Source organism: Paramormyrops kingsleyae, chromosome 2, assembly GCF_048594095.1.
Source record: "Paramormyrops kingsleyae isolate MSU_618 chromosome 2, PKINGS_0.4, whole genome shotgun sequence".
NCBI lineage: Eukaryota > Metazoa > Chordata > Actinopteri > Osteoglossiformes > Mormyridae > Paramormyrops > Paramormyrops kingsleyae.
This window is the reverse complement of record NC_132798.1, coordinates 20,065,388-20,081,394: the sequence shown is the minus strand read 5'-3', so window position 1 is coordinate 20,081,394 and position 16,007 is coordinate 20,065,388. Positions and strand designations below refer to the sequence as shown.

The 16,007-nt window shown below is 44.2% G+C and overlaps 1 protein-coding gene across 2 annotated transcripts; it reads right to left on the bottom strand.

Annotated features, from left to right (window-relative positions):
- Positions 1-5,082: 5,082 nt before the first annotated feature.
- LOC111858668 (TNF receptor-associated factor 2) lies at positions 5,083-15,929 on the bottom strand. 2 transcript variants are annotated; one of them, XM_023840620.2, is made up of 12 exons: positions 15,857-15,929; positions 14,896-15,221; positions 14,037-14,253; positions 13,049-13,127; positions 11,981-12,079; positions 11,306-11,467; positions 10,807-10,881; positions 10,589-10,663; positions 9,894-10,373; positions 9,249-9,426; positions 8,737-8,885; positions 5,083-8,275 (listed from the first exon to the last, which is right to left on the bottom strand). In XM_023840620.2, exons 3-12 carry the CDS (start codon positions 14,222-14,224, stop codon positions 8,057-8,059), a joined length of 1,704 nt encoding a protein of 567 aa, XP_023696388.1. In that variant the 5' UTR covers positions 14,225-14,253; positions 14,896-15,221; positions 15,857-15,929; the 3' UTR covers positions 5,083-8,056. The 2 variants fall into 2 exon arrangements, with proteins under 2 accessions (XP_023696388.1, XP_023696389.1); XM_023840621.2 differs by lacking the exons at positions 14,896-15,221; positions 15,857-15,929 and adding an exon at positions 14,366-14,747.
- Positions 15,930-16,007: the final 78 nt, after the last annotated feature.

The following is a 16,007-nucleotide window of genomic DNA, read 5'->3' as shown; positions in this document are numbered from 1 at the left end:
CAGTCTGCTTTGAGCTTCCCTCACCTTAGATCAGCTGCTCTCCTTTTAGGGTACACACTCAAGGAAAGCACAGCATGAATCTGAGGTCTGGAAGCAACACAGAATACCACTGCATCATTAATGAGGAGAACATGCTGTCCATGACAGTCAAGCCAACACTATTAGGACCTTCCTTGGGTTTTGGCCAGTTCCGTGGGATCGATTAGACGCTGCATTCCTGGAAATTCCAAGACACCTGATGATCTCCTTCGAACTTCATCAATGAAGCTCTAGCAGGTCTCAGTGCTCAGCAGCTGTCTAATGAAATATTAGCAAATTTAAAATTGTCTCAAGCTCTTCCTACTGGGAAAACTGAAGAGCAGAAGGAAAGCTATTTTTTAGCCTTTTATATTTTTTCGGGGAATCAGAATGTGCGAACATCAGTTGTTGTACAGAAAGGTGTAGCTTGAAAATAGTTTATTGTTGAAAATTAACCAACCCCTCCCCCAAAGTCCCAGCATTCCACACTGTGGGGGCTGGAAAGTGCTGCTGTATAGAATGATCAGATGGAAACATTAGAAGACCCATTTATCATTTATCGTACTGATGAAGCTCTGTGTGCATGTCCAGAAAGGTTTATTATGTAGTGAATATAATGTTAAAAGACTTATCTAGATCGTTGTTTTGATGGACTGTAAAATTCTGAAAAAGTACTCCGTGGGAAAGAAACTTAAAAACACAAAAACAAGTCGTACTATCAGGTTAATCTCAGAGATAAGTACCTGCGTTCTTCGCTTTGTGATCACTCTGATATTCTATCTACATCCAGAGTTCCACCTCTGCTCCATCCACCTGTCACAACAAGCTAAAACGGAGTACAGATATTTTGTATCATACTTTGTGCCAGCGCAAAACCAGAATTTCACCCTGAAGAAGAGGCCCACTGGCTTTCTGAAAGCTGCCAACTCAAGCCTCCCCACCAACAATACTCTACTTAATGCATCATTAGTAGGCAGACGACATTACACCAGAAAGCAACCGGCAAGTGTCTGCTGAATGCAGACCCATGAGGTTATCACACTCAAACTGCTCACAGAGATAAAGCAGTCAAAACGCTTACATCAGCAATAAATTGATGCAATTTTCTAGATGGTTGTTGTCTGGCAGATAAGCACTTGCTTTCTGTTCGCAATTGGAGACAATGATTAATCAGTACTTGCACCAATTACATACAGTACTTATGAATGTACAACTGTCATCTTGCTGAGGTTGAGGGTTCTCCAAATCCATATCATGGTGCCCTTTCTGCAAGTTCACAGTGGAAACAGGCGCTGTGGTCTTTCATTGTGAGGATGATGTCAGAACAGAGGTGAAGGAGTTAAAAGGTCCGGGAGTTGGCCAGAGGCTGCTGAACGGGGGCCTCAATCTCCCACTGCACTGGGATTAGATTAAATCTCACATCCATCTCCAAGCCTCGCTGCTGCTTCTCCAGAGGATTCCCAAGTTCCACTGCCCCCACATCCCTTTCCTCTGTATTTAAGCTGGTTGACAAACACTGGCATCTCAGGTCCAGGGAATGAAGACCCAGAACCACATCCATCTCATTTGGAAACCATCATATATGACCATGATGACATCAGCCCCACTTCCTGAACAAAAGGTCCTCTTGATGCTGTTTCCGCAGTTGAAAGTCTGCCTCTATAAATACGCTTATTTATAGCATATAAACATGTATGCTTAGACACGGCCCAATTGTTTCTGGATGACTTTCTTTAGGTGTGGTTTGGACCAGCAGCCTTGAGTGGCCTTCGGCAAAACGTGTCATCAGATCTTTTCCGGTATTCCTTGCTCAGATACTCCTCAAAAAAAAAAAAAGAAGCAGACCTTTGTTTGAAGTTCTGCTAAGTTTTGTGTGTCACGCCACAAGAGTCCAAAGCAGGATAACCCAAAGTGAAATTAAGAAGCTCACCGTGTTCATTTCCTGCATTAATAGCATTATGCAAACCAGAAGACAGTGCTGCTGTGTTATGGCGAATTCACTTATAAGGAAACCGGATTCTTAACAGATGTCTGGAGGTACACAGCCATGTCAAATGGATCTCCTGCTGTGCTGCCCTTCAAACGGCTAGCGGATACCTACAAGTCAGAGTGCTGGAAGACGCCCCGAAAAACCCAAGGTGGCCAGCAGGGGGGGACAATGTTCATTTGTGCACAAGTGAAAAGAGGATCTAAGCGATCCCACCAAATTAGATGAGAAAAACATCCCCGTGCCGATCAACACCCCCCTGCTTCAGTGAGCTCTGCAAAAGACATTAGCACAGAGGAAGCATCTTTATGCACAGAAGCCCAACATATCTTTCATCTCTGCTGGGAAAGGGAGGACAGAGCATGGGGATTGAGGGAAGGGCGGGAGTAAATGATTACTGCAGGTCAGCAATTGCAAAACACTACAAAATATCCTAGGAGACAAATATAAGCAAAGCAGAAGGGCATCTTTGTATTGTGGCTGGTCTGTCAGCCGATGGCATTAAAGTGTGTGCCTGGTAACGTGCGATGGGGGCACAGTGCTATGCCATGTGATGGATTGACTGTGCCACGCTGACACTGTGATGAACTGCATCAGAAACCCAGTGGGCAAAATCCTGATTTTGGATCAGCAGAAAAATTGCAGCGTACTGGACGGCATCCATTTCTGAGCTGGACAGTAACTATGACAATATTGCCAGATCAACACATTCACAACATCATTCCCTCAATCAATGGCCAACTACAGGAGAATAAAGCGTTCTTCTGTATTTTATACCAGAAATTTCAGTCTGTATACTAAGGAGAACCATTCATGGGGCATTTTGCAGTTCAATTTCTTACACTTAGGTAATATTAAAGACACTTTCACTTAATAAATTTACTTCATCTTTACAAGTAACTGGCCTCTTCACATTTAAAAACATTCACACAACCGATTGGGCTGAAATTGCTTATTTTTGAGTATCACAAATGACAGCAAAACTGACCTTTGTAGGTCTTATACAAGTGAAGTAGCAAGATAAACGTATGGGTGGCATTACAGCTAGGCTCAGACTGCATGGGTGAATAACGCCAATGATGAAAGCAAAGAGCTGCTTTGAATTAGATGTATTATACACCAAGGTAAGAACACAACCCCCCACTCTTCAGCCTGAGATGCTTCAAACAGATGGAAAGAGAGATATCGATCGTGTCCTAATTGACATGAAGTTGCAATTTTCCTGCAAACCTGGAAAAATGCCCATGGAATGAAAACATAAAGCAGTGACCTCTACACTGAAAGAAAGTTTGCTTTACAAGCCTGGCTTGAGGGAATAAGAGGCCATCTCCATGGAAACGGCGAGGAAGAATTTACAGGTAGAGTAACGTGCTGCGCCGAAACCCTCAGCACGAAGCCGAAAGCAGGCAAACAGGACAGACATCGCTATAAAGGAGCAGCTTCGGGAAAAGCCTCCGAAATACAAAAGAGACGCGGTAATCAGCCGGAGTGCGAGGACAAACACCTGTTAAGACACAGAATACACAAAGATGCCATATCACAGGGTCAGCAAGCAATATGCTCAACTATAGTGCCAAAATGATATGTCCATTATTTCTCCGTTGCTCAGAGTATCACATGACAGACTCCATATTGTGAATCGTTCGCCAAACATCATATGCGGACAAAAATAAATACTAAGTAAGGCAAAGCTATCTAATTACAAATAACACAACTACATACACAACTGACGATTAAGCCTTTATACAGTTCTGAGAAAAAGGAGTATCTTTTGAACTGACGCGCATGTTGGTGCACATCCAATAACCTAAAAATTACCATCACAAACAAAATTCAGAATTCGCTTTGCATACAAAAATAATAGAGACCTTAAATCCAGAAGTTGAAATGAAGCGTCGTGAAAAGAAACAGTGAAGTTCAACTGAAGGGCAGGTTAAGTTTAATGGCTCCATGGCCAGTGTTCCTTTTGCAGAGGATGGACTCAATACGATCTCGGCATTTTACCCCCAAAACACGCAAGGCAGTGTGGTGGCGACACCTAGTGGGGAAAGAGTTCGTTTACATTAAAACATCACGGGAACGCGTGAAAGATTAATTGTGTGTGTGTGTGTGTGTGTGTGTGGGGGGCGGCGGGGTGGGTACGCTGACTTTTGCCTGGTATGTCAGACGGTTTCATTCTGAGAAATTCGCAGGGGGAAAATCAGACCTAGAAACCTGGTAGATACCTCCAGGGAAACGTACCAAGCGATGGTTTATAATAACGTGGTTTATACGACAAGAACTTTACACAAAGACAATAGTCATGACGTCACGCATCTGTAGCATACATGCATATTATATTATAAAGCAAAGATGCAGAATTTGAGTTTAAGCTCAGGTATAAAAGTTAAATGGACAATGAACATAAGTAAATCGACTAGTCAGTCGTCCTTTGACAAAGGGCAAATTGTAATGGTGAATTTAAATTGAGAGATCGGTGAAGCGATGTGTAAAGTGCAAATAGATTGTACTCTACGGGGACTGGAGGTGTTCATGTCTGCATGACCGAGGAAACAGCACTGAAGGGGAAGGGAAAGTGATTTTAGCTGTAATAAAGCATCGCAGATGCATGACGACACCGACTGAAACTGGGACGCTGCGTGCGCGCAGAGCCATGATGAAATCGGCAGGACATCACGCCGTCTGCTGCCGTCTTACACACGTCGCTTTGTTATCATCCAGGAATGATCTTTAAATTGAATACACGGCACACAAAGATTGCTCATTGTACTAATCGCTCATTTAGAAAATACCTTAGAAAATAACTCAATATCACCTATTTGTAGCATTATATGCTCAGCCTGACTTCTATGGCGTTACCTAGTTGACAGTAACATTACAGAACTATAATAAAAAAATATCACCTCGAATTCATTTCCTCCCGTTACGTTATGTACAAACGCTGATCTTGCGTTTACAATTCCGCGACCGATTTGTTTTACCCCGTAACTTAGATCACCGAAATGAGGATTACTTACTGTGGTTCACATGGTTACGTGGATCATTTAATTTATGAGAATAAATGAAACAGAGACAAGTATTATTAACATATTTTTACTTTGCTCGTTAAATCACATCAACTTGAAATAATCAACCTGTATTTTTGCTAGTGCAGGACACACGAACAAACCCAGTTTCATCATAAAACACACTGATTTACTCATCAATCAAGAAGTAAACACAATATCGATATTAATGCTACAGAGACACAATGACTTCTTCCTGTTAAGTTTACTTTCAGCTACTTGGTATGCTGTCATTACACAAAAAGAGATCAGAGATATACTTGCTGCTACATACAGTTATTAAAAATTAAAATACCATATATCTCCATATATAACAAGAACATTAAAGATTATTCCACAGCGATGAACCAGCTTCGACACTTGGAGACAAACAACCATAAAATAAGCAATCAGGTGTACACCACAGACGATCGACTATATCTCAGACTGAGAGCTTCCCAAATACGTCTCCGCGTGAAGTTAACATTTCTGTTTGAAGCAATTTAAATGGGATACAAACACAATCGCATGCAACAGATTAACTCCTGATGAAACAAACGTACAAGCTCAACTCACTGGCACACAGGAATCGGCGTACAAAATGAGAACTTTTTAATGATAGTGACAATGCGCCTAACTAAAATACACAGTTAAAAAAATAATCTATATATGCGCTGTCTTAACATAGGCTGTAAAAATTGTCACACTTACTGATATACTTGTCGCTACACACCGTGACATGCAAAATCACAAGTACTTCGGGGTCACAGAAGGTCACATCGGATAATAACAATACTAGTAATAATGATGACAATAATAAAAAACTAAAGCAAGAAATTATATGAGAAATGGGGGTGTCTGCGTAAACGAGCACGGTCAGGGGAAACAGGCAGGGGGGGACTGCAGCTTTCTGCTCCCATGAGAAGAGACAAAGGACAGAGCGAGCCCTGATCAACCCAAACATGTTTCCAGTCCACCTCAAAATATAATTGTATCAATATTATTCATTAGGACACTATATCATAACTCAATAGACATAGGTTTAATAATTATGGAATATTCACAGCATTATACCGGCAGCACAAGGCAATTGTGAAAAACGTATATATTGTTATATTACAGATATGCATCTGTTTATGTTTAATTAAATAAGCAATATCATAACATAATCACCATTATAGTCATTTTATATGCTTCCATGTCATCAGAAAGAAACGGAATACAAATAAAACATTCTCGCCGCTGTAGACGGCCAGCTGTGTGTATTCTCAGAATTCAAACTTCTCATGCACAGAGAAGATTCAATATCTGCGAGGTGGGGTTGCAAACAGGCTGGGTTAACAGATACTGTGCGATGGGGAGGCTGGTCAGGATGGGTTATACCTGTCTGGAACACTAACTTTACCAGATGAGGCTCCTGTATAAGCGCTCCCCAGCTGAACGAGCTGTCAGGCTACACCATACGCTAACCACAGACCGCGGGAATCTCGAATAAGCAAAATGGGAGAGAGGGAGTGACCACTATTACACAAATGTCAAAACCTCCTGTGATTATTATTACAAGTAAAGGATAATGCTTTCTTAATGTGAACATCTGTAGTGTAGAAAAGAGAGCTCTGGGTAAAGCGGATTGACTGAACAAACAGCTAATTATGATATAGAGGCGGCTGCAAAATGTCACAGTACTTCATGTCCATTGCACCTGACTGTCTGCCCCAAAACACAACTACCATCACCCCTCCTGGGTGGGCGACTCTACGCTATTTTAACCTTGAACCACACTGCACACGTGCACCGGTCCCCTAATTCAAACACACAAACCCCGATCTGTCCAAAAACTGCCACATCATGCTAAACACGACAAGAAAAACACATACTTTAATACTTTCGACCAAAGTTACGTCCAATATTTCCCATCTTCGAGCCGGCCTAAAAACCAAAAAAAGCCAGGCAGATGCAGCGCCCCCCTGAGGATGGCGGTGGCTTTGCAAGTATGAGGATTATTTGGGTGTGTTTCGGTTTTTGCTAGCAAGCTACGCTTATTTGTTAGGACTCGAATGTATCTTCCACAGATCCAACATGCAACAAAGCAAGTTAAAAACAAGTGAAACCTGCACTCACAATGACAGCTGTAAGAAATCCCAATATCGTGTCTCTTCTATTGAATTTAAGCAATGTCCACCACTACAGATAATGACCAATAAGAACACGTCAAAAGCACAGTGCCACACACTAAGATTAAAAAGAAAACCATGAATTAATGTGCACATCTTTGTCCTGGCAACTCCACGTCTGTCTATGCAAAATTCACCCAAAAAACATGAAAGTAATATGCCCAAAAAAATCACGTGTCACAGTATGTACAAAAAAAAAAAAAGAAAAAAAAAAACACCTCTCTGACCGCTGAATGCATCAGATGTTTCAGGGCACAAACAGTCTGAAAGCACAAATCGCTACTTTTCCACGAGGGGGCTATAGGGACTTTCTTCAGCGCTTTCACAGGCCACCTCGCCGCGATGGAGCAGCGCTGACTGCTGGTCGGGCAGCCGGCTGGACAGCCTCACGCTACGGTTCTGTCCTGCCTGCGGGGGCCTACAACAGATTCTTCATGCCAACTCTCATTTTCCTGGAGCGACATGTGGGGGAAGCCGCCCTGAACGTGAGAGGCTGTTGTCTTAGACAACAAGTACACAGACACCTATTAAGCCGCAGAATAATTCCAGGACTGTTATTGCACCATAACAAAGAGGGCCTGTGCTTCATGACTCTATGCCTGTTGGACAACAGGTGCGTAGCTGTATCGCCACACAGAGAGCTCCGTTTACTGCACGGTGCCATCCATAAGCGATGAAACAGAATGATGCCGTCAGTATGGCGCACGAGTTAGGACCTCACAAGCTTCCCAGACCTCTAGTCAAATCCAGCCCAAGCTAGAATGGCAGGGTGAGCGAATGGGTGCGAAAGAGCGTGGGACAGGAAGCACCGGCGATTGGGGAACCTCCTATGTTTAGAGGCCTGTGAGGTCCACAATGGCCTTGATGAAGATGGTGTCGTCTCGGATGTAGGTGTTCTTGGAGTCGAGCTTGGAAAGCGGGCAGAAGAGCGGGCAGCCGCTGGCGATGTTCATCTCGCTGACGGGCCTCTGGAAGGAGCTGGAGCTGACATCGGGCCGGAAGGCGTCGATGATGTGCTCGCGGTTGTTCTGGTCCAGCAGCATCAGTGTTACCTGGACATACAGGTCACACAACCGGGGAAATGAAATCCAGCCCCTCAGCCTACAAGCACCAAGAAAATGCTACAGGCTACACCCATCCTCTGTTTCAACAAAAACACAGATCCGAAATGCATTCATTCATCTTAAAACTGCATCTCCTGCTGAAGGCCGCAGTGAAATCATTGAAATGCTTGGAAAATATATTTCATGTTTTTTTCCCCACCATCAAATTGATGAGATGGTAACATCCATGTCATACCGTTCCGGTTACCATTGGCATATGCCTCCATTCATTAGCACGTGTGCTGCACATCTTACCAGATGCTATCCAGGTTCATTATTTCACTGAAGAGATTTAAAACTCAGTGTCAGCCATCTTTAACAGGAAGTGGGCGTTGATGACGTCTGGAAGGGATAACAGATCAAGCGGTTGGGGGGACAGAGTGCATCCCAGCCCCCGGTGGAGACATCACCTTCTGGTTGAAGGGCCACTTGAGCAGGGCGTCGCTCGGCCCCCGCATCACCACGAAGAACAGGGAGAGGTGGCTGCCGCGCCCCGTGCCGTCCCCGTTCAGGTAGATCCGCAGGCACATCTTGTAGCCATACTTGCTGGTGTAGAAAGCTGGCCAACGTGGTGGGGAGGAGTTAGAGGCGGCGTGCACAGCATGCGGCCGCAGCACATGCCCCCAAGCCCCGCCCATGAGTGGGGGTTATCACATGCTTACAGCAGATACAGAGCCTTAATCATTTCAGTCCCAACTCCCTCATAACTTAATTAATACACCGAAATTAAATAATCTGCTTTAACTGACAGTTCTGCCCAGAGGGAACTTCATGGCACAAAAATCATCTCACACATTTAAGCAGCTGTGAACCCACAGAAAAAATAAAAAAATACAGAGGTAGAGGGTCAAAGGGAAAACAGCAAGCCCAGTTCCTCCGTCACGATTCCAGGCCGCGGAGCGGCACGGCACGGGGGCCATACCTGGGGAGAACATGGCCGGGGCTCTGCCAGCGATGGCGTCCTGCCGCTTCTTGGTGAAGTCCGAGATCTTCCAAACAAAGACGCCGTCGAAGGTGGCGGCTGACATCTCCCGCAGCCTGGCCTCCATCTCCGCGATGGACAGATCCTTCAGACCCAAGGCTCTCTCCAACTGCCGAACCTGGGTGTGAGGGACGTTCTGCCTGCTCAACATGCACACACTGTTTGCAAACGTCCAATCTCAAAAAAGGGCGGAAATAAATAATCCTTTCAACCATCTAGAATGAACCAAATAATTTGGGGAGGACTTTCTGTGGCTAATTTAACTAGCTACTTCACCAAAGTGTTCATCCACAGCAAATTATTATTTACATTTTTTATTATTTAGTATATGCTTTTGTCTAAAGCGATGTCTATCTGAGAAAGCAGGCCTTACTCAAGAGCCCAAAAGGGCATCAGTTTGATGTCCCTGGAATTTAAACCAGCAACCTTCCGATCACAGATACAGTGTCCTTACCCACTGAGCCACACCCCACACCTAGCAGCTGCATAAACAAGCATCACTAACTCCATCAGTTCAGGATGGTAATTCAGCAGATCGAGTTCTTTGAGGGACCTGAACCCTTATCCTTCTGGAACCCAACGTACCTTGTTACTGAGACTCTCCACCTTGTCCTGGTCCAGCCGGTGCTGCCGGTTGTGGGCCTCCAGCGTGGTGGCAGACCGCTCCACCTCGCGGTTCAGCACACACACGATGTTCTCAAAGGTGCCCACCTTCACCTCCAGCTCCTGCCAGCGGCGGCTCAGCTCGGCCACCTTGGCCTTCTCGCTGTGCAGCTGCAGCTCCAGGGCGGCGCCCGCAGCGCTGGGCAGAGGCGTGAAAGAGGTGGGCAGCGTGGCGGGGGCGCAGGCCCCCTGCACGGGAGCCGAGACGCTCAGCTGGCCCATCCTGGCCTCCAGGTCCCGCAGCGACTGGTGCAGCTCGTGGATCTTGTGGCTGGCCAGCTCGAGGCTCTGCGGCTGCATGCCCTCCAAGTTCACCTTGAGGCCCATGATGTAGTGCAGCAGCAGGTTGAGGTGCTCGTAGGAGCAGGCCCGTTCGTGCTCGTGGATCTTCTCCTTCTCCACCTTGGGGAGGGAGACACGGTCACAGCGCAAGCCGGAGGCCGACAGGACACTGCCTGCATCTGCTCTGCCCTCGACAAGTCTTCTGTGTGTGGCATTAGTTCTGAAACTCACTCTATATCTGCCGGCCTCCATTCCGCCTGCTAAGCGAGGGGGGGGGGGCGGCGCTACACTGACAAGACGGTGTGTTCAGGAACAGTGGCAGGAAGCCTACTTACCGACATATCGCATCCGACGACATGAAATCGGCAAGGCGCTCTAAATTTACTACAGAACTTAATATGGTCCACATACTGCAAAGAGAGAGAGAGACAAGCTCCAGTGCTAAGAGACCTTCACAGAGACGCAAGGCTTTTGTATGCTTATCAGCATCCTCCGTCCTCTGTCATGCCGCCAGGTCGTACGGATTGCAGAAATTCACTGTCAAAAATCTCACCTTCTCTCTCGGGATCTTTTTCTTGGCACAACCTTCACAGATCATGGGGTACTTGGGGCAGATCTCATCATGAGCCTGACAAATAAAGAACACATCAATATTCTCACATTTTAAGAAGTGTCATCTGATCCAAATCTGCATTTCATTCAACACATAACGCATAAACACAGCGGCTACTTTGACCGTAAAAGCAAATCCAGCCCCCTACACGCCCAAAAGGTTCCACTACATGTTTATCTTAAAACAAATATTGTGCAAACAGATGTTTGTCTGCAATATTTGTTTACTTCCTAGTTCCTAGCACTTTGTCACTGCTGCTTTCACTCACCTGCACTCTATCAAGTGTCAAGTGATGTGACACAGTGGCTGGATATGAATTAGTCATTTTGGGCACGGATGCATACAGTCAGTCTAACATATTGTGAAGGCTGTGACACACAGGCACAAAACAGGCAGTGACCCCCCCCCCCTCCCCCCAGCCGCTGCCGCTCACCCTTACCTTAATGTTTTTAAACTGAAACAGTTCCTTACAGTACTTGCAGTTCAGAGTTCGTTCAGGGCATTCTCTTTCGTTATGGCGCTCTTGTTCACTAAGTCTCAACAGCTCCTTGCATGACGGACATGTAATAATCATGAAGTCACATTTGCCTTCATGGTTTAGCTGCAGAGAGACATGGTGACGTTAAGAGTCACTCGGAGAACCACTTATGTTAACCCTTTATTCACTGTAGCTGTTGCAGCCAGATGTGCCTGGTATTCATGGGCTGACAAAAGCCACCTAATTCACTCGTTTTATTTCATGGGCAGGCATATATGAGTAATGAACCAAACCATATATGGGATATAGATGGTTATCAGTAATTAGTTTGTTTTAGTAGAATTAAAATTAATTAATTGAAAATACATTTTCCAACTCAAAGGACCGCAGAGAAAGCAGAGATCAGAAATCAGCTAGGATAGTTTTCTGCATAAATAAATAAAGTCAGAGAACATAATATAAAACATGGATAATTTATAAAAGAAAGCATGATGCATAGTTACAATGCAGTGGAGATTGAGAATTTATATTGGCAGAAATACAGTATATTACTGGTGACTACATTTAAAAAGAGACAGACAGACAGAGACACACAGACCAGGCTCATCTCACTGGAAGGCCTGAGCAGGCCCACACCTCGTATTCTTTAATGCTGCCTTTCCAGCTGCATCCTTCGTTAGGGCACACTACTTGCAGTGCTTCCACCTCCCTCCTCGCGGCGTTGTCAGGGAAAGCCTGTGTCACACAAGGCAACACAGCCGGCAGCCACTATCAGCATTTGCACTCATTTCTGTGGCTTCTGGTTAAATTCTATGAAATCGTTGATTCAATATCATTTTACAGCTGGTGTGAAACATATCTTTATTTAATAACATTTTGTGGCCCGTGTTCAAAGTACTAAACAGACAACGGTGCGGGCTGAAATTTCTACTCTACCGAGAAAAAAAGTGGCGAATAATAAGAACGTGGGAATATTTTTAATTTATCTCTAAGCAGACTGGGCAGCTATACCGATTTTTTTTAAACAAAAGCATCAAAATATTGCCGTGGGCGTGTACCCATTAATACAAGCCTGGAGACGACAGTAAAGTCATAGTCAGACAGACCACGTGACCCAAGCGGAGCCAAACAGACGACGGTATGCACTGCGCATGTGCGAGCCTGGTGAGCCGCGCCCGCCGGAATGGAGGTGCGAAATACAGAACAAGACAAAAGGAAAAAGGGGGAAAACGAGTGTCCAGAAAGAAACATGAACGTCATATTGACGCAGATTAATGTTGCAAGACCATTTAGTCCTGTTATAGAAACCTGCTGTGAACATTCCAATATGTTTACCTTTATACGAATAAATATTTTTATTAAAATTTCTGGACCGTTTACTCCTCAAACATTTTGTGCATGTTACATTTAGAAGCCGCAAGAGCAATAAAGCCAACGGCTTTCCTCGCCTTGGCAGAACGGCAGTATGAGGACTATGTGGACGTAGGCCTATTGCTTACTACATCGAGATCCAAGTTCATCTCCAGCGCATACTTTTCATTCCTACACAAGCCGTGCAACAAGACCCTTTGTTATACAAAACAAAGTGATAAAAATACATTTCATTAGACATGTGCATTCTGGATACATATTAGGTAATTTTAAATTTTAACGCATATTTGATTATTTTCAGAAAAAAAACGGCCATATATGCAGACAACTTACACAGCCTTGCTTCAGAATGGATGTTGGCTCTTCAAATATGTCTTCCTTAATACAAGCGCCGCATTTTTGCGGTCCTGAGCTGTAAGGAAAAACAAGTATTCTTTGCATGACTGTTGGCGTACAAAATGAGCTGTACCTTTATTTTTCAAATTTCAGTCATTACGGGGAAAGTCCATTTACTCCATCCACAGCGTATCCATCACGTTTGCATCAACAAGCTCATATTTTTGTATCATGTTTGTACGAGGGAAGACTTCATGTTTTCAGTTTTGCGCGCAAAACCAAATGCAACTTGCATTCCTATTGTTTAACCTCACCCACTCGCTGTATTTATACCACATACTGATATATAATATCTAATTAGGCTACGATACATTTATGAATAATGCTTTGACTCGCCCTTCGGGATTTATCATTAGATTTTTCATAGCCTGAGCTAGCTTAATGTGTCGTTCGTAGTTCCGTTTCCAAACACTAGTCTATTCCGAATAATGTTCACCATTAACAAGGATCTGTCGCTTATTGACTTGAGTGTTTTATGAGTGCATCAAATGATTCCGGTTGCAGACACACTGCCATGCCACTGCACAGCCTGCTGCCATTTATGTTAAACGCGTAAAAACCACAAAATACCTTGTGTAGACTATGTGGAGTAGGCCCACACCCCCCAAAAATAGCCAAATCTGTTAGTCTTAACAAAGGAAGTAGATGCTGTGAGGTCGCATTGTCTTCGACAGGCTTCACATAAAATGTAAAGTGCAGCAGGAATTATTTCTGTAGCATACTGAAAGAACATTCATTCCACAAAACCGTATCACGTAGACATGTAGCTGGCGCTTGATTTGGCACAGGTTGGTTTTGTTTGATCGTCATAAGATGAGGTAAATATTTTAGCCAGCACTGCAGCTAGCTGGTTCAAAATGGGTTGTCGTAAGGTAGGAATTTCGCCAATGGTTTAGGGGGACGTCTGCTTGTCTCAACCGCTTACCTGACGGTCCGATTAAAGCAATATGAACAAAAACGATGACCGCACTGGGCCTGGAAGGGCCTCCTCAAAATTTTCTGACAGCAAGCGCACAAGTGCTTGTCCTCATGCTTGTTGACCAAAATTGTGGTGGGGAATCCAGGTTTGTTGCCTTCCAGTGACGATGGTGGCGATGGATCCTGCTCAGCCATTATTCCCTGAACACATACACACACGTGACCTGGGGGGAAAATTTAAAAGTATTTTTCTCCATTAACTATAGAAGTGCACAAAAAGACGCTCACATCGTCACACATAAATGCACGCATACATAAATAAGCAAACAAACCCACGATATGCATGTTGACGTTTTGGTTATCCCACGTACGCAACTTCAGCAATAAGGAGCGCAGCTTCCGTAATTAGACACCAGCAAGATGCTGAATACACAAAGGGGCGTAGCCTCTACTGAAGCGTGTGCCTCTGATAGATTGAAGACGACTAAGTTGTACTTATTTGCCAGGCTGCACTGAGAGGATAAAGATAACCTGACAAACTCGCAATGAAATGGGTTTTCCCCCGTTTCCCCTGTCCTGGGTGCTATATTGTCGCGCTGCTTGACAGCTTTGCCAGCCAGTTATGTGTTTTTGCCAGCCATCTTGCTTTCATTTCCTTCCCTTTTTCCTTCCTTTCGGTGTAGCTTTTGCGCGCACACTTCTCCTTTGTGTGATTTTACACGCCGCCTTAGCAAGCGTCTTAATAGGCATCGATTGTACGATAACGTGCGACTTCCCCCATATCCGTCCCTTACCAGCCCTTTGATCAGATCGCGTTTGAAAGGAGAACAAAATGCAACATGACAACATGTTTGCGAATGACTTACCAGTATTGGAGCGGCGTCATCGGTGCGGGGAAAAATCCAGGCGAACCCTCGCTTTGTTCAACTACAGTTTCCCTTCATATTCCCGTAATACGTGCTGTGCTTTCGGTTGAACAATGGACTCCGGTACCAAAGTAACCACCGCGATCCGTCCGATTTCTGTTACTATTATTATTTGTTTACACGGAAACACGCACCGACAAAAGGTGCCTGCCGTCTTATTGTCTTCCCAGGGCCACAAGTTGTGTTGTTGAAATATCTTTCGGCAGCTCCGAGGCGCCCCGCTCCAAGCGCTCCATTTTCAGCCGTCGAATGACGTTATCTAGTTTCTTTTTTTTAAAAAAAGGAAAAAAACGCGGTCGGTCGCCTTTCAAACCCCGACTGAGACTTCGTTCACTTCATTAACGTCTGCCTTCAAAAAGTGTTTCTGAGGTTATTTCTGACACTTGTATATTATTTGAATATTTCAGAATGCTCTTAGTGGGGGTATTATTTTAAAGAGCTGTGTAATCTTTAAACACAAATACACCTTTCGCCGAGTAGAATATAAAACTATGTAATAACTCATCGTTTAGTGTGCATGCTTCACTACATTCTACACTATCCGTGTTTGTTAGGACAACTATAGCCGTTTGCAGAATAATATGAGTATTGTATTTTATCTATTAACATTAGGCCTACATAATTATTTTTTGTTAACGTCTGTGATGTTTTAACTTATCCTTTTTATTTCATTTCATTAAAGTTCAGCTCATTTTTATCCAGAAGAAACTGAATCAATTTTACTCATACAGTATTAGTTCACTTCCGCTAAACAATAAAGAACGAAGCGCGTTTTTAAGCCCTATAACCCGTGCGTATCACATGTTGTAGTGCTTAAACACGTTTACACGACAAAACATATTTAAATTGATTAGTCACTAATTTATACTAAAATTAAAATTCCCAGCTCCCGGTTACCTACATTATGTTTCGTTATAAACCAATAAAGGGTGAAATGTACTCATTCTGCTTCGGTCTGATGGAGACAGCAGGTAACCTAATGGGTTACCGGTTAAGGAGCGCCTTGGCGAATGCCGGCGATGCGGCCTCCAGCCGCTGGTGGCGCCATCGGA

Excerpts from the sequence above, each read along its gene's own strand:
- LOC111858668 (XM_023840620.2), bottom strand. The coding sequence starts at position 14,224 with ATGGCTGAGCAGGATCCATCGCCACCATCGTCACTGGAAGGCAACAAA. Across the intron at positions 10,664-10,806 it reads AAAAGATCCCGAGAGAGAAG|TATGTGGACCATATTAAGTT; the intron begins GTGAGATTTTTG and ends CTCTCTTTGCAG. Across the intron at positions 8,276-8,736 it reads AGTGGCCCTTCAACCAGAAG|GTAACACTGATGCTGCTGGA; the intron begins GTGATGTCTCCA and ends CTGTATGTCCAG.